The 19,782-nt window shown below is 34.5% G+C and overlaps 1 protein-coding gene across 4 annotated transcripts in view; it reads right to left on the bottom strand.

Moving 5' to 3' along the window:
- LOC140753108 (uncharacterized) overlaps positions 1–19,782 on the bottom strand; it is a 251,251-nt gene that overhangs the window by 23,752 nt on the left and 207,717 nt on the right. For all 4 annotated transcript variants that reach the window (XM_073087490.1, XM_073087493.1, XM_073087491.1 and 1 more), the window contains one exon: positions 9,372–9,427. In XM_073087490.1, coding sequence (XP_072943591.1) covers positions 9,372–9,427 — 56 coding nt within the window. The remainder of the gene's footprint in view (positions 1–9,371; positions 9,428–19,782) is intronic.

The raw sequence follows: 19,782 nt of genomic DNA, 5'->3' as shown, positions 1-19,782 counted from the left end.
AGTCCATACTTCAGGTCCGGGTTTGTTCTATTTATAGTTGGTTACAGATATCTTTGGGTAATAGCTATTATTAATAAAACTAATACCAGGACTATTTATAGACACATACAATTTCCGGGAATATTTATTCTATTAAAACCTATTTTAATGCATTCGTTTTTAAATACCGTAGAATTTAAAACTCTTATACAGTCTAAGCATTATAATTTTTTCTCCGGAAGTATTAGATTTATAGAAAATACACACTCCTTAAACATTCTCCACAGCCCTGTTCACAGAGTGCACTTACGTGTAACACAAGGGGGATCGCGGGGAATATCGGGTAATCTCTAGTTGGTGTTCACATTTGATTTACGAATGTTTTGTATTAAAACTAGTTTGAACTTTATAAAGTAATGAAACATCGTGTAACAATTATATTAGTGAATTCAGAAATCCGCGTGAAATTATCATTATCAAAGTTAATATAAATTAGTTACCTTAAATATTTTACTCAATCTAATCTTTCTTAATTTTCCATCTATATTAAAATAGTGTCATATACGAAATTGATTGAATAAAAAATGGATAGGTATAGATATATTTTCGCAACTAAAATGTGAAGCATGTAAGATAACCCTATTTTATTTAAAGGGTGTAACGAGCGTGAGGGTCATTGAGGCATATTGGGTTATATATTGTATATTGGTTCGGGCACATTTGCTTTGCGAATACTTTTTATTATTTAACAAATTTTGTATTTTTATCATTGATTGCTATTAAAAATAACGGGCACCACGAACTCAAGCATATATATATAACATTTATTACAAAAAATAACATGTTTTTACATCTTCAATTCATTATATTATCCAATCGTATTTAAAAATCAATATTTTTTCAAGATAATTTTTCTAATAATAAAAAACGGCATAATAAAAGGAAAAAATAAGCAAACATCGTATCACATCCCTATTCCCCATTTCCTATTTGAAGGGCACTCGGAGTGAAGGTTAACGCGAGGTATCGGGCCCTCGGCTGCGGACACATTTCCGTCATGTGTTTATTTTTACACGATATCATTTAAGAGAGTTGTTTTTTTACGAACGGGGATTACACAAATTGTCAATTTAATAAATAATTTGCAAATTAATTTTGTTATCATGCGTTAAATGTAATTTGCGTTTGTATGAAGATTTGTTTTAATGATGGGTAAATATTTGTACTCGTAGTATTTTTTCCAAATAATTATAATATAAGCTTACTGTTAAATGTTTTTGAAGTGCTCTATATATTCAATATATTCTATATTTTAGGTAAATGTTAAGATTTTTTCATTGATAATAATGATCCAAATATTTTATATTATGCAAATTATTGCTATTGACAAATTTTGTCATACATTTATCGGTCTGGATTGATAACACTGGGTAGCATCAACCATTTCGTTTATTTCATAAACCAGACGGACCAAACTAATGCCACTAAAATAGTAAATAAGAATGAGAATTCTACTGCAATGAATATAGACGTCTGGACCTTTAGAGTTATTTGGAAATAGATATCTTTCGGGAAAAAATCTTTTCTGGTTCACAATCCCGGAGATATTACGATAACTCTGGACCATTTCGCTACCCTACTTTTTATTTAGGGTTGTAAGTTTTGATTATTTTCTTTTTTCCATTTATATTATTTCAGGACAAAAATCCTGTTACAAGGTTGTATCTTGTAGGTGCCATTTCACGATTTTGTTATTTTACGCGATATTTTGAATTTTGCAAAGCTATTTACAGGTAGCCTGCGTCGCTCCCACAATACTGGGTACCTTTTGAAGGTTTCCCCCTCATAAACAAAAATAAAAGCTATTTACAGAATATATGAAAATACCTATTCATGTGTATGTTATAAGCTAGATCATGTAGACAGAATTTTCGTTCCTTTGGTAAGTAATTTTATTAAAAAAAAACTACTTACAAAATTTAATAGCTTTATTTATTAATTTTTGTCCTGCTAAAGTTAGTCAAACTAAAAATAATAACCGAACACAAAGACATGAAAATTCGCCCCAAAACGAAAATAGCGTAATATTTTCCCAACTAAATAACATAATTACCCGATTAGCAAACTACTTACTTAATGAACGCTAATCTGTACGTGCGAAACGAGGCACAATTAAGTCGACGAAGGTGCCCATCAGATAGCTTCGGCGGCTTCAGTGGAAACAATTTCAGGGCGTTATCAAGATCGCCCGCCCGCCCTCGAGGCGGCACACGTCACGTTGCCAGCCCTACGTAGGCATAGGTGCTCGGGATTAAACGTTATGATAATAATGAGTGTTTAATTATGATTAAGATTTATCATTATAAGGATTACGTATATTATGATGTTTTAATGGTAAGACATTGGAGTGGAAGATTTAGTCATCTCTTTTGCGTATTTTATTAAACTTTTACTATTTATTTTTGAGTTTCAATTGTATAGTTTACTCTACAAAAATCTTTTTTTTAATTACTATAAATGATTTTTTTTTACAATCACTATATTAGAAAACACTTTTATCGTATACCGATATTTCTTGTGTCAGTATGAGAATTAAAATATTATATATATGTTTTTAAATGATTTAGTTACGATTTTTACAAAAAAATATCAGTAGCATGCAACGTCCCGTTATAAAAAAAAATATTTGTGTGTAAATATAGACACATACAAAGAATGTAGGTAATTTTAAATCTCTAGATATTTTGAGATGAATTCAATTTAAGTAAAAAATCACAATTTTAAGTACGATTATTAAATTTTATTATGGGGCAACCCTGTATCTCTCACCGAAATTAAATGTTTACACGCTCCGCGTATTCGTAAACCGTAGGAAAACGTTTACTGGTTATAACATTATTTGTGGTATTAATATTTTATTCGTCGTTAATATAAGTAGTATCAGGCGTCAATTTGGCAATTCATGCTATATAACTTTATTGCTGTTTGTTCATTTGAAAAAGAATAATTGCTAAAAAGTTGACGTTATTTTCATCACTAATAAAAGTACAAATAACAATTAGGTGTTTAAACGTATTTTTATGTATAATGTGTTGAAATAAATAATAATTTTATGTGGGACTTTTATAATAAGGTTGTGTTTTTATATAAAATAAAAAATGTTCGTTAAAGGTTAAACGTTTAAAGTAATAAAGATTGATAAAAGAACGAATTATAATTATCATACTTTAACAACGAGACTAAAATATAGAAAAAACGAAAAGAAAAGCGTTCGCAATTATCGGGTAAATTAATTTTTTTTATGACATTAATAATTAACGTTGTGTGTATTTAATTGAATAAACGGTTAGAGAGGCATGTATGTAGAGCAAATGTAAACGCGTTTATCGTTGTGATTACGTATTCCGACTCCAACTAATGTTGCGGTTATTTGCCGACTCGCGACCCAATAGAGGTGATTCGATTAGCGCAGATTAACCTGCGAGGAATAATCAACCTCACCGAGTATGCAAACTAATAAATATCTAATTCCTATTCGCCCAATTACACCATACATTTCAATATTAAATCACACCTGCCATTGACATCAACATACTTGAAAGCATTTCGTGAAATGGTTTTACGAGCGTGGGATTTGTGCGTAAACGATTTTTATATTATCTCTTGAAACTCCTTGAGCGTTTCACTGGCGAGCACTGCTGAAAAAACTTCCGCAATAACGTTTAAAACCGTAAAAAACTAACAAAGAAATTGCATTTATCGCGTTCACTTAAAACTATTCTTTAGAATAGTCGTTAATTATGTCAGGACAAAATACGGCGGGGACTTACCAAACGGGTCGAACTAGGGCTGACATCGTTGTTAAACCGAGGGGCGATCCCTCATCACGCACAAAAGTTTTTATTTAAACACGTACTCACTTATAAATGTAAGTAAAATCACTGCACAGAGAAAACTGAACTGATTTAAATATTTTTTTGCCGTAGCATAGTTTATTTCGTAGCACTGCGTAGCGCGCCTACAGGGCTACGGCGGAAAAGTTTTATCCGTTGGGCGATGCGGGTGGCGGTAGTGTGTAGAGCTAGCTCCGCGGCGCGGGCTATCGCGGGGCGCGATTCGCGGACTATGCGGAGGCCGAGTGCGCGCCGGCCGCGGGGTAGGGTCCGCGCGCGGGGGATGCGCGCGCACGCCGCGCCCACGCCGCCCCGCCCCACACACCCGCAACCTATTTATTTCTAGTTACGTAAAATTTACGCGCAATACCCCGTAGGTACCTGCATTTTAACCTATGTTGATGTGTACATAAAAGCCTTAAAGCGTCACCAGAATACATAAGAAAAGGAGTAGTAAGAACCATGGAATTAGCTATACCAGGAAGCGAATCGTTTTATACCGTTTATATGGCAGTACTAGGAAAAGAAAAGTAGGCACGTTAGTGGGGTTGACTGAAATCTGTAGAAGCGGTCTTCATTAGAGCTTTTGCTCATTAATGGCTGCGATGAAAAAGCGATTCTTTATATTAAAAGCCAATCAACGTGTTTTACACCAGGCCACTTCGGGAGCCCCCGGCAGGTGAGGCGTGAACTGAAAAAAGAAGTCGCCGCCGGTCGTCGAGGGGCGTCGCGCCATCAAATTTGGCAGACGAGTTTTTTCGACCGCAGTCGTGCTATCAATGTCACTTAAACAAATTGAATGAAAGGATCGGAGGGTGCCGGCCGTTGTCCAATTCACAGTCTCCCGATACTTGACTTTTGACAGTTTTGTTTAGCCAAATCAGGTTATTCAATTTCTATAAATTGGTAACTTCGTAACAAGATTTCCGTTTCAAGACTTCGTAAGAGACACTCGCGGTTATAGCGTGAAGTTTACCGTTCCTGTAGGTGTTGTTGTGGAATTAATGTAAAAGTTCGATAAACTGTGTCGTTACAATCAGCTGTTCGCGCCGCGAGCGCAACAGACAATGCGATTAAGATCTACGCAGGACAACTTTCGCCGCGCGCCGAGCGGCAGTTAGTTGTTATGAAAGAGAGAAATTTGTAAATTGTTGGCGCCCGAGTTCACGAACTCCGTCGAACCGGAGTTTGTTTTAAGAGTCCAACCTTGAAACAAGAAGAAAAGTAGTCCTGTAAAACAAAGTTTTGCGGCCGCCGTCGCCGGCGCAAGCGGTTCAAGGATTGTGCCCGAACTGTCTGTCTGTACAACTTTACCGATTAAAAGCTCAAAAGCTTCCAAAGTCATTTTAAAAGTTTATCTGCACGCGGCGCGAGCGGCGGGAGGGGTGGATCGTAGGCGCTTCGTTATCATCCGCTGCAATACTTTGTTAAAGCTAGTTTAACTTATTTATAAATCGGCCGCGGTCGTCGCCCGCACCCGTGCTTCCCGAATTAAACTGTCAAAGTTGCGAGGCGGCCCGACGTGCCGCGACCGCGCCTATCGGAGGACATGTGTTCGGGCCCGAATAGTTGCCAACGTACACACTAAGTTCCTAGACCCTTCGCTACTTTGTTTTACAGCTGTTCCACTTAGCGAACTATGCCTAGAGTTGGGCGCGAGTTCTTGCATGTGTATCGGCGGCACACACTCGCATCCGAATAGTTTCATAAACATAACCCAACTTAGTTTTGGACGACTTTTCAAAGTCAATGCATACTAACTTTCGATGTCTGGAAGTGCGATATTACGATTGGATCAGTTTGCGGGTGACTTTAATGCATTCGTTTGTTCGAAACTTTGTTTTATTGGATCAAACTTCCGTACAAGGTTAAGTATCTTCATTTACTTTGTTCGAGCGCTGTAACCTAAACTAACTTTTCGTATTTCTGTGTTAATAAACAGTAAGTTGTTGTAGAGTTGTAATATTGTACTTTGCCCCACAAATCCTGCGATAGGAACATCCTTTCTTGTCGTTTTATATTTTTTATAAGTATTTTAAAGCATTAACGGGCTTTTTAAAGAATGTGCAGGTATTTAGGCATAGGTATATTATAATATTCTTATGAAACTTACGGAGAAATAGAATCTTTATGAAGTAACATGTTATCTCATGTGTCTTAATTAGAAAGAACAACTAGTTTCATAGCTAGTTAATTACATGAATTTCTAGTTTAGTCGAAACCGGTCATACGTATATTTTAATGTTATTTATCTTATTCGTAATTGAGTGACACATACTTGCCTGTTTTAATTAATTAATTAAATAATATATAACTTTTGACCTTTTAATTCACGGGAGTCAAAAATCTGAGTAATTCTAAGATCCATTATTTATTATTACGTAAACTTTTTAATTAACATTGAAATCCTAATTATGAAGATTGTGCTGCCCTAGTTTTAGTTGGATTTTTAATTCACTAATTTCTTAGTAATGAGAGGGAATGTTCTCTCCCCTCACAGTGTAGTATTTGTATTTTGTCTTCAGGCGAAGGAGACTGCGCCCGGCAGAGGCAATTGTGCTTTTCCTATTCTAAATATTTTTGGAATTTGAGACTAGTCGTACTAATACTCAGGAGTTTACGGCGTTTTCAAACGGTTGTTGCTGACAAAATCCAAAAATATAAGAAATAGCAAAACAGCTGAATGGATTTACGGGGTCAATTTTATGTATAACATTATTTCAAAATTAAAAACTAATTATCTTTCTATCCGTGAATCGAGCTAAAATTAAAACACAACCTTTATACTTGGGTAATGTTGCAGCGTTCTTAAGACTTATTTATAAATATCAGTAGCACTACCATGAGTTTACAAAAGTTTTACTCGCTAGCGACTGCGTAAAATAAATGTATGAAAAATTGTACAGCGCCTCTGGTGGTTACTCGTAGAACTAAAATCCGTAGTGTGAGCCACTACGTAACTCGATACGTAAAAAACCTATCGAAATCAAATCGCTAGCGAATGTCATTATGATCTATTGCCATACAAATTCGGTCCCATGAGTCATTAATTTGACAGACGTTGTCAAGAAATACCGTAACGATAGTTATGTTATTCACTAGCAAAATGACAATAGTTTTCTATTTACAATTTCTATAGTGACGTTTCTATGCCAACTCATGGTAGTGCTACTGGAGAGTTTTGGATATGTATACTTCTCCATTATGTAAATACTATATAATTTTGAATCCGCAAATTTATTTTATCACATACAATGTATGCTGTTAATTCAGACAAACTATAGTACTTGCATGTCCAAATCTTGTCTCAAGTACCAGGATTACATAATTCGAGCAGTACTGTGGGATAGTCATAAGATTCTGAAATGGCGTAATAAAGATTAGACAGTCGTATTTACGTGTCTAGTCCAACGTCCAGTCTTGTAATTTATGTAATTTTTAATTAATGCACTATTGCACGGAATTTAATTACCTTGCAATTATTTTAAATTAATACTAATGTTAAAGTTAATGTTAGTCCATGTAATTGCTAATCTTCTGAAATAAATAATAAATTAATATTATAAAAAAAAACTGTATTCGAGTTACAAATCTATCGAGTTACAAAAGATATGTTTTTTTAATGCAAAAAACATTATTTTTTAATTTATGTGAGATAGTTACCATCGCCTCATAAATTGTTTTGTTTATGGATAAGCGGTAACACATTTTCTATAAAATGCTAATAATTACGATCCACCATAACAATTAGTACAATAGAGAGTACACAAGATTTATTTGTTTATTAGCCTATACTTAATTCTCAAAAGCAGCCTATTTTATTTAAAGGAAAACGCCTTCGGAAACAGCGGCTTATCGCTGCAACCGTTTAAACAATATGGCGTAGCATTAATTCCGTCATATTTTTATTATGATGTACAAGCCCAAGGGCATCGAACGGTAGGCGGCACGATTCGTTCTCATAATCAGCGTAATTACCGAAATCTCTGTCGGAGAGTCACGATCAAACAGTCAAGCGTAGATAAAGCTGCCACAACCCTCGAAGCGATGCACGGTACTACCAGATAAAGGAGACCTTCCCCGCTTCTTAGTGCGTTTATGATAAACTTACATTTGAGCGTTTCTTTGAGAAGTGTATCTATGAATAAACTACACGTATGTATTCTACACTAAGCTGTAGTGTCCTTATTTAAAAATATAGATAACCTACTTCATAGTGTAACTGTGTTATGATTAATCATGTGAACCTGTCGCGGATTCTGTTAAGCTATCTCGCGTGTATGGTATTTAAATTTTAGCGTTTGAAGTCTTGGAATTTTGAAGTTCCACAATTTCTGTATGAAATTTCCTTCAATTTTTTCAATCTTTGGTAGAAAAACATTGGATAGATTTATTATTAATAACAGGAGTAGACACATAGACGCCATTTATGACGTTTCGACAGAGTCGGGTAGTACTCGTAAAGTTCGAGAGCTCCAAGTAATCTGGTCGCAATGTACGTGTTATCTTCCTTCGCCAATAAGTCACGCAATAATTACCGCGGCTTGAGGATCACGCGCTCCCTACACATATTTATGCAAGCAACATAAATATACATAAATAAATACGCCGCGACAATTGCAGACGGTTTACACTTAACGGTTATTGGCGTCGAGTTATTGCGCGCGCGTTATTGCCACGGTTATATTATTTCTGTTCTTTCATATTTATGGACTTGATGAGTAGTGTTGTTGTAAAACAAAACTAGTAATAAAGTATGTTGTAACGGTATATTTAAGGAAGTAAGTTTTACATAGTTGTCATGTAACGGTATATGTAGAGATGTATTTATTAGAGATTGCAGACGGTTTACGCTTAACGGTTATTGGCGTCGAGTTATTGCACGCCGGGTGTTGCCACAGTTATATTATTTCTGTTCTTTCATATTTACGGATTTGATGAGCAGTGTTGTTTTAACAAAACTATTAATAAAGTATGTTGTAACGGTATATTTAAGGAAGTAAGTTTTACGTAAATAAATACGCTGTGCAATTATTTCCGTCGAGTTATTGCGCCCCGGTTGTTTTTAGTTGTTGCCGCAGTTATGTTATTTCCGTTCTTTCATGTTTACGAAAAATATTTTTAGAAAATAGATATATCTAACACGTTTATAACAATTTAATATTGTTAACGTGGGTGTTGAAATATTAAATTTATTACATATTTTTTAAATAACATTATTTTATTTATGATTAACATTTCTATTTTATATTACCAAAATATTTAAATATAATCTACGCACATAATACTTATTACACTCGTTCATACTTCTAGTGATTTCTCAACATTTATACATCTTTTAAACTGACTTGCCTATCATATCAGTTCTTAAGGTTATTTTTACACTTATACTAAATGAAGAAACATAATTTATTTAACTCTACAAATTATTTTCCTTTCATACATTGTTGTAGTATTTGTGACGAATTTTACAGAATTTATTTTATTAAAAAAACTTACATTTTCGATGTGGAAGGACGGAATAGTTTGTGCGTTATCTGGTCTTCGTCAGGCATCTGTAACAATTATAAAATATTTCGTTATTAACTTCAAAAAAATTTATTACGTCTACTTACAACTATAATCTTACATACACACTATCATGTAACACAGAAACACACTATGTCGTGCCTAGATTCGAACCCGGGACCTTCAATAGCACTAGGATCATTACGACCGTCGAAGTAAATCGTCATGATAACATAACAAGAATATAATTGATTGTTGTCAATTCGAAATCATAATGTAATATAGTCTGTATTACAATTTATAATCTGTGTTATTATACATTACAACTTATAATCTAAGTATCAGTCTACGACAGTGGGGAAATGACGAAATAACGTGTTACGAGTCGGTTTCGAAATGCGATTTTAATTGATGTTGCGCGACCAACCACTAAACTCTTTCTTTTGTACGGACAACAAAAAACTTTTTAAATGTCAGAAATAACTCAATTGCGTATTTCTTTGGCTTCGCTTCTAAAACGGTCTCTGAAAATAAAATCTCTCGTAAGGATTCTAAAAATATTTGTGAAGAAATTTTCATAAATACACCTTGTTTACGACGATTCTGAAATTTGTTGTGAAATATCCGCAAAGGCAACGTTTTACCAGGTTATTTTTAGTACGCATGTAATTGAATGTCTTTGGCTAAGACTTTTTAAAATTAATATTAGAATTTGTTTTTAAGTCAGTTATGGAATTAACTTCGTGACGGAGAAGTCACCGTATCGACATCCAAAATGTTTCTGATTCAATCCCCGACCAAAATCAATGAATTGATTTTTCATTTATTGATTTGGATGATGATTTTATTGTATGTCCATGTTTCCGGGAGTACTGCTGAGGAGTCATGGGTGTGTGATTCTTAAGAGGGGGTGGGAAGGGTCCAAAAGCAGTAGCGTAGTCGTAGAAAAATGTTTAAAAGTGTTCTGTTTCTTATTTAATTTGGGATTTTGTCATCAATTGTAAGAAAGGGATCTGGAATAAATAGTATCTAAAATTTGTCTGTAAAATAATAAGTCTTCCCTTTGGAAGATTTCTCGTTTCATCGTACCTATGATAAGGGGGTGTTTGCACATCCACCCTCCTTATATACGCCAAAGTGTGCCAATGAGTGTGCAATCGTTTGAAACCAGTTTTTCAATTCACTATTTTTGTATCCAGTACCAAAGCCTCAATCCACACGTCAATACGTGCGACATCGGTACCGGTTTGGGCGGTTGACAACCGAGGGCGGATCGTAAATTTGATTTTAATATCGAGCACGTAATACCCGTTTGCTTACGGACAGTAATTGATACGGCCCTCTTAGCACGCGTCTAATGCCTGTAATTATTTTCAAATTCGACGGCTTTAGCTCCTAAATTACGGATTAGTGTAACTCTTCCCATTACCATTTTCTTCTGTTTATATTTTGGTTTGTGAAATAAAATAACGATTTTTTTTTGTGACTGCATTGGGAATATATAAAAGTTATGCGTACATAGTGTTTTTATAAGTATTGTTACTATGTTGTATTCATATAGGTAAGGTACTGCATAATTTACATATGTGTATTGTGTATGGTTTTTAAGTATACATAAACTCATTTACTGCTTAATATACCTCTACTCGTTACGACGAGGGCAATTTCTACATTTACAAAGGTTGTAAATTACGATTACATTTTATACAATATCGCCATCACGCATCGCCAGGATACAGTTCATCCCAAAAACGAACCATATCATATTTTAATGTTCCTTTAAACCATGAGTATGCCAATGAAAAAAAAAGCAAAATGGAAATTTCACTTTAAAGATACTCTTAACAAAAGCAAAATTTTCAGTTGGGTTCAGTGTTAATTCATTCCTAAAAGGGTACGTCAATACAATATTAGATAGCATAAGAACAATTCTCGTTCAATACAGGTAAAGCGTAGACACCCCGCCGCAGAGATTATGGCGGTGCCATTAAATATGCAGAAAAGCCATAAATGCCGCACTTAACCGCTCCGCCGCCGCCCGTCGCCTTACGTTTCATCTTCACTAACCGTAGTTCATATTTCAGCGAATATGTCAAACAAAATTTAACGCTTCATATACACATAGTGAACCATTGATAAAATAATAATTCCTTATGATTTATTATTACGAATTATTTGCCTTAAATACAGCCCAATTTTAAGCCTCTTTTATTTCATAAATATTAAAAGAAAAGATGCTCTGTTATAACAATCTTTTTTCGTATAAACATAACAATAAATAAAATACCTATGATTTATTAAATGACTTTGTATTACGCTTAGGTTTTAACTACAAAGTAATAATACAAAGTAGTCCACAATACACAAACAAAGTAGTAATACAAAATCACAAAACATTTATTTATAAAACAAGTTTAAAATTTATGTGGAATACACATTGCAGGTAACCTGTTAAAAGTAAAAAAATATTAAATTTTCATAAAGTGTTAACCCGTACCTGCCTCAGGTATGCATAAAAGGTGTAAAATTCAACAGTTAACCGTTCCACCGCCGTCACTTGCCGGCTGCGACCGCAAGACGCCAGTTCGCGCTCGCAGACAGATCACACGAGAGTAATTAAAAATTGCCACCGTCTCATGAATTTGCATGAGCGTGTGAGACTAAAGCGATGTCTCCGATATGTCTTTTTAAGTATAGAAGCTTAGCAGGCATTTAATATGTTAGGTCGTCTAATCGATGTTTTTTGATCCATCACTTTTATTCGCTCTTTCATTAAGGATAAGATTTGTAAATGATGATAAAAAAAAAATGGTGAAACCCTTTGTAGTTCGCCTCCGGGGGTAGCATTATCACACCTATTTTTCCATACAAAAGCAATGTCAAGAAGTGCTATTTTCTGATTTGAAGGGCGCGGTAAAAGAAATAAAGTCACTTATAATAATAAAAAAATATAAATAGCTAGTCATTTAGGTCGAAGTTTGTTAGAAAATCTGTTAAAATAGATAATTATTATTCTTTATATTACTAACTTCAGAATACGTGAAGCTTCGTTGAAGTTTGAATACATTACAACTGTAAATATCGTCAACTTTCAGCACTACAAAATCACACTTAATCAACTCCCGCTATTACAAAGGAACGCGCAGTACATGTGACTTAGCGCCTCGGAATCTACAATCCCATTATAGCAATCATCTTCCCGTTCATTACGCGAGATACTAAATTTAAATTAACAGCCCTTGTTAGTTGAACTATACATCTGCGAGGAAATGAATGTTCATTTGGTAAGCGAAAATTGGGAACGTCGCGACACTAGATGAGCTTCGCTAATGAGAATGAAAAATTCAAGCACGCGCGGGTTAAGTTTCGCTTATGGGATTACGTCGGAGTAAATTTAAAGACGTTGATTGAAAAATAGGATTTGTGGGAGATAAAAAATAATTTGCTACAATCATACTAGTATCTTCATATAGTTAAATGCTTATTAACACTTAAATATTCAATGTTTATCCAATCCAAAAAATATCCAATCCAAAAAATGACCATTATTATCCAATCCAAAAAATGACCATTATTAATGAATATATAAAAATAGAGGACTAAGTTCCATGTATTGTTTCTAGGAATAAAAATATGGCTTAGCAATGAAACTTGACTATTGCACAACTATAACATAATTTAAGACCTTGTTGGAACAGCAATAGTTGTAAGTTTTTTTTTAATTGAGGAGCGATTATTTACGATAGCGGTTTGGACCTAAATAGTTCTTAATCAGATATATTATTTAGGAATGAATAAATATTTAACAAATATGACGTATAACAATCAGTCTAGTTTTCATTTAATATTTTAATCATTAAGATCATGAAGTTCATTGAACTACACCTGAATAATTAATTCAGATTTGAATTTATATTAAGAATCTTAGTGTGGTAGCGCTGGTCGGGAAGCAACGTCCCCGCGTCGCCGCCGTCTTTATCGTATCTTTAACGAACACTCGTAAACGTGCACTACTTAGCGTGCTGCGGCTTCGCGAACGACACTCGCAATGAGCTGGGAGCCGGCTTTGTGGGATTTGCGATTGTCCTCAGCTCTTGCACTACAGTTTCCTATTTTGCAGGAAAATACATTAAATGTGATTTCAAAATAGCAACCAGTTTTACTGACTTGTACTTACATGCATCACTTAAAATTTTCGTGAAGCTAAGATTTTAATTCGTTTATTCTTAGGCTGGATGGCTAACTAAATAAAGGCATAAGAAAATTACGTGTAAAATAGCTTGTGTTAATCTCTCGTAGTGATCTTGGATTTTTTTAAAAGAAGAGAATAGAAAAGATTAGGCACTAAATATTAAAGTATAATAATATAAACACGGGAAAGTTCAAAATATTCCGCTTAAAGTGCCTCATTGAGTATATTATCTTAAAATCACATAGAGAAAATCGTACACCAATAAACCATTGTGTATTACGTGGCATATTCAGGTTAGACAGTACTTAGCTTTGTGGTGAAGATGCAAGCGGTTGAAATGGGCTAATAACTGTAGCTGAAAGCCAGGTGTGTAGGATTTGCGTATTGTGGCGAGAAACCGCATTCCGTATTCTTAATTACTCACTTAGTATTATTCTTATATATGGATAACTATGTGTGGCTTCTGGCTGTATACAAATCAAGTTCATTAACATGTAGGTATTTGTTTTTAAATCAACATTTATTGTCAAAGCTTTCAAATTTCAAAGTTTGGTATTTTGTACACATACTTTGTCTTAAAGCTTTTTCGAACCCATACATTATAACGGATGCAATAAGCATTAAGTTTTTTTAAGAAACATTTTTACAAAGCAATTATTTTTCCCAAGTAATAGATATAAAATTAAAGTTACACAATCTAGTATATTTTTTGTCGTGTATAATATGTTTTCCAAAACTGGTATAAAGCGTATTATAATAAAACCGTAAATCAATTGGTACATGGAGTTACAAACTACGAATTGCTAACTCAATAAGAGCACAATACCGTGTTCAATGGTGTGCATCTTCGCGTACAATTTGCATAATCGTTTGGCCAGAAACTAACGAAAAATGTTACTCTACTTTTCTCTCTCCCCTGAAACAATGTAGGCGTAGGAAATGCTAATACGGGCCGTTCGGTACAAATTGATACTCGATCGTCGCTCATATAAAACACTCTGCGAGCGAGATCGTCCCATGAATAATAAAGAATTGCCGAACGGCGACACGATGGTAGCGGCCCGCTACGGGCTCGCTACGACGAATCTTTTTTGCTACGTCTGTGTTACGTTATTGTATTTTTGGTAACAGAATAACAACTATAATAAATATCGTTTTCTTCACTCATAGAAGCATACCTGGACTCGTTCTCGTGGCTATTTACATTGAAAAACAAGTTAAATAGCCAGAAATAGATACCCAGAAATTAAATAAAATTTATGATTTACATATTTGCTTCAATGTTATTGGAACCCGGAACCCTTTGCTTATAAGGTACGCTAACGATTGCGCGAGATATCTTTAATATAATTATTTGTAGATCTTTAAGCGTTCATTTTATTTTTAACTTTAGACGTTTTAATATATTTTTTACCGAATTCCGCGTAACAAAACAGCACCTAACATATACGTCAAAGGCACCTTTATTCGACGCACGTCCGCCATAAAACATAACTCCGATTTTTTTACAGACTTATGTGCATTGCTCCATTCCCCAGCATCCCTCGGTATGAAATACCCCCAAATACCCCGATGGCCGTAAAAACTTGTTGACATAACTGCCGCGTATTTGTAATTTTAATACTTGCAATAAAAACGTGGAGTCGTGTTTGGTTCATTCATTTTTATTAGTTTAAGCTAACATATGTAGGGATTTTATTTTAAAATGAAGTAAATAGACTTAACATCTTAAAATTCAAAATATTGTTTATTTCTTTTTTGCTTCATTGTTACACGAGTTCTACTTACGTAGATGTACTTATTTGAAAAGGGAAATACTTGAATAGAATCTACATTAAAAACTAAATTTATATAATTACTAAATGAGATTCGCACAAATGATATAAAAAATCCCTTCATACAGTTCATGTCCCATAAACAAAACCGAATTTCATTTCAAATAGTCACTCACTAAAAATAATTTAAAAAATGTGACACCACCTCACCAAACGTAACATATTCACGTGTTACCTAATGACACATCACTAGAAGCCACAAAACCATTAATTCGTACCATCAAACGCAGTGAATATCAGCCGGAATTAAATCACTTCCGTTGAATAATCCAGTGAACACGATCGACGATTACAGTAATCAGATAACGTGAACCGCGGTGTACGTTACACAGCGTGTAAAGTCGAGAATAACGAAGATTTTATATGTACAAATAGTAAAAAAAATACTTTAAATATTAAATATCATCTACATTTCCTATATTTCGTACAATTGTTTAGTTATGCTTCCACCCTTGAACACTATATTATACTTTTAGTAAGCCTTAGCATACAAAATATCTTTTATCAGATGCTAACGCCATTAATTTGCCAAAGACTTATAAGAGTAATCTTATTTGTTTCTAACATTACAAAAAACCGCTGCGGAACGAGCTATTTAATTACTAAAAACATTGTAATAGGTATAATAATGTTTAAAAAATAATATTATTTTCATCCATATCGAAATTGTAGGCAGAAGCTTAAATATTATTAAATGGTATTCTACACATGATTCAATAAAAGATTATTTAAAAAAAGTTAAATAATCCATACGTGGCGATTCCAAATCAAAATCAATACAAAGAAATCTAACCGTTATTTGACAAGAGTAACATTTACTGTTATCTTTCAACGTTACTTCTAAAATTAATTTTCAATATACCTCCTCCATTTCCATCGTACATCCGTGTTCCCCGAATGTGTGGCAGTGTAATCCTGTAGTGTTTACCTGCGCAATCCTCGCACAATTAGCCCCGCGATTAAACGTTCCATTCACAGGTGACGCCGACATGTCACGCCTCGGTTGCCACTGATTTGTTAACATGTTGTATGTTGATATTTGTTTAGTTGGTTTAGTTTATTGGTGATTTTTATTTTGTTGTTTAAAAAATTTACGAGATATTTTATAACGTTCTTGTTTTTGCTTGCAGACCCCCTGAAAGTTTCATTTACCAAAATGGTCACTGCCACATATTGCCTACTTAAAGCCTCGAAGGGCAGAACCTCGAGCCGATCAGAGATGGATTGTCACTCTTAAGGCTAGTTGCCTTAATAAGTCAGCTTTCATCTATAGCGTCCTTCCACTAAGGATTTGCTTGAGGACCTCCATCCTATTTGGGTCGAGCTACAGATGTCAATCGGTATCCATCTAATTTTACGCTTGTTTTTAATTCGTTACATTTTTAAATACCACATAACATCAGGTACATATCATATAAATATAACAAAGGAAAATATTTATATGTTAGGTATTTTACGTATTTTCCATAACGTATTTTACACAATACAGTAAGCACACAGAACTGTAAAACGGAGCGGTAGTGGAGCCACGTTATCTCCACACATGTTGGGAACATCAAATGTGCATTCAGCCGGTGCCGGAGGAAGAGCGCACAAAGAGGCGCGTCTCCGTCTCAGAGACACCTGCATAGAGTAGTGTATGCCACAGACACACCATATTTACAGGTTGTTTAAGCGAAACATGTAAATAAATATAACACTTTTAATAGGTATGATGTCTTAGACTCCAGTGAGTACCTATAGCAGTTACAGGGTTACCTACTGAATTCGATTACGAAAAGAAATTCATATAATTTTACGATTAGTGTATTAGTATGTGTGTTACGACTGCGTATATTTAGTTTATGTTAGAACATGAAATTTATTAACAATTCATTCGTTTTTTGTAGGTATTTTATTGGCTTCTTTTTTGGCCGGTATTATTACCCTATTCCATTGTAACATGAAGAGCAGAATTGAAATGTCTTACACCTCTGTTGTTACATTAATCTATGGCTGTCCATTTAACGTAGATAGAGCCAAGAAGTCTGATTCAACAAGCGAGTGCATCGGCCCTCAGCAGGTAGCGAGAAGATATTGAGCATGCATTGTCGCGGCGGCATTGTGCGCATCTCGCGATAACGTCCGCACCGGCTCATTGTCTGGCTAATTGTTATATCCCAACAAAGACTCCGAAACAAACCATATCACGGCGCTCGTTAGCTCCCGAGCTAAACGTCTAACATGTCTTCAATACTCAAACAATTGGCGATGTTCAATATGCAAGGAAATTGGTTATACGTTGCATTGAACCGACCGCCTTTGTTCGCTTTGAGAGTTTAATGCTAAAATCTAATTCCGTGCAATGATTGACGGCAGCGGCCAATAAAACTGTGGGGGCAAAAATTCGAAATTCTATCGAGTAATAATGAATCGGCGGGGGCTCGCGCCAATAGCGCTAATGATCTTCATTTTCGTATTTCCATCGGTTCGACGTTTATTCAGTTTAAAATGTTAAGGGACTTGTTCTACCACTAAAGGAAGGTCCAATAAGTTATGTTCAAGCGAATGAAGTAGGTCGGCTATATTAGGGACCTGTATAATTTATCAAAATACGTAATAGTAATATGATGTTGATTTAGCCTTGCAGGAAAGCGAATTTACCTTCTTACCGGTAATGAGATACGATAAGCAATCGAATAAAATAATATTAAAAATATTTATAGCTAGGCTGCAAACTTAAAACTTTCAGTCGTCGTCGTGAACCCATTACCGTCCCACTGCTAGGCAACGGTTTTCTCTTAGAATGAGAAGGGTTTTAGGCTATAGCTCATCGCGTTGGCCATATACGACTTTTCTGAGAATTATTAGGCGTACATCAGTTAATATAACCAGTCTTTAGCATATATTGATCAAATTTTGCTTAGTTCAAAAGCAAGAACATTATTCTCTGATAGTCGTCAATGTATCGGTGGTGAGACACCTCAACGATGCTGGTGGCGCCGGTGAGCGATCGTCCCCCGCCCGCGTGGCATCAATCATTTTTAGAGGGTTTCGCTTATCCAAGTTTTCTTCCTGCCTCCGTTCTGTACCAACTTTTACATCGAATGATCTCCGCTAAACCAACAGAGCGTTCGGCGTCTCGCTGCTGCGTTTTGTATTATTTTTTGTGAATAAATAATATTATTTCTCGGGGGAAAGGGGATTGGATTTCGTTAAATATGGTTTAGTAATTGAATTGAAATCTCTCAATGTCGACGTTCAATTAAACTTTAGATTTGTGCTTGATGAAGGCATTTTCCTTTGTTTAGCGGAATTGCGTTACGATTAAAATTTAGCGCTGCTTGAGACTAAAGGTTAAATCGAGCCATTCTTAGTCGACATTAAATAGAAAGCTAAATTGAAATTCAAAGGTGAGTTGCCCTTTATTTCTTCATAGGTCAAAGTGTATATTTTAAACAACAGATTTAGTTTTGAACAACTTCGAGTGGGATATGTAAGTACAATTTGCTAAGTATGAAATTAAAAGATAAATGACTGTAAAAACAGATGTTTAAATACTTAGTTTTTAATAAAATATTGTTTTTACAAACAGATAAGTTTCCACATTAGGTATCAATTTACGTCCAAATCATTATAGTTTTATCGAAAATATTTCTGTTTTAGTATAACTATATATTACATTTTATTTTGAGAAGTAAATAACAGGTATTTAACTGCATCGTATAATAAACAAATAATACTAATACCCTATCTGATTTTAATCACATTAATTACACTATATCCATTACGGCGCTGTCACAAATGATTAATGTCAACGGCGGCCGCAAGATTTTTAACTAAGTTAAGATTAAAATGGCTTATATTATAAGCAGAGTGAGGCTGGCAGATCCTTCATCTCTCCCTACCAAATTACTTTGACAACATAGCCAGTATCCTAGACAGAGGTGAGGCAATTATAATAAATGTATAAAATATACTTTGTGGGTAATAAAATCAGTTTCAGACCGAACCGTGTGTTATATTTAAAGATCAGTTTCTGTTACAAGCTCTTCTTCTTGTGTAAGTTTCATGTAATTATTTTAAAGGAAGTTCTAATTTATGTGACAAATCTATTTCTTGTTTTTTTTAAGGAACTAAATACTTAGGTAATTATTCTAAAGGTTATTAAAGTGAAAGTGAAAGTGAAAGTTGCAAAATTATCAGAAAATACAAACGATTCTTCTTATTAAAATTTAAAAATTGTTAAACATATAGCTAACCTATGTAAGTGCTAAATAACAATAAAGTGTGCCTATTAGACAAAGAGTGTAGTTAAAGAAGCCGTTACTAATAACAGCTGGTACAATGAAACGTAAATGCTTAATCTCATTTGTATAAAAAGAACATGGACAAA

This window comes from Epargyreus clarus, unplaced genomic scaffold (genome assembly GCF_041222505.1).
Source record: "Epargyreus clarus isolate Ecla_fem2 unplaced genomic scaffold, WU_Ecla_fem_2.2 ptg000026l, whole genome shotgun sequence".
NCBI lineage: Eukaryota > Metazoa > Arthropoda > Insecta > Lepidoptera > Hesperiidae > Epargyreus > Epargyreus clarus.
Note: the sequence above shows the minus strand (reverse complement) of the source record. Positions and strands in the feature narration are given on the sequence as shown.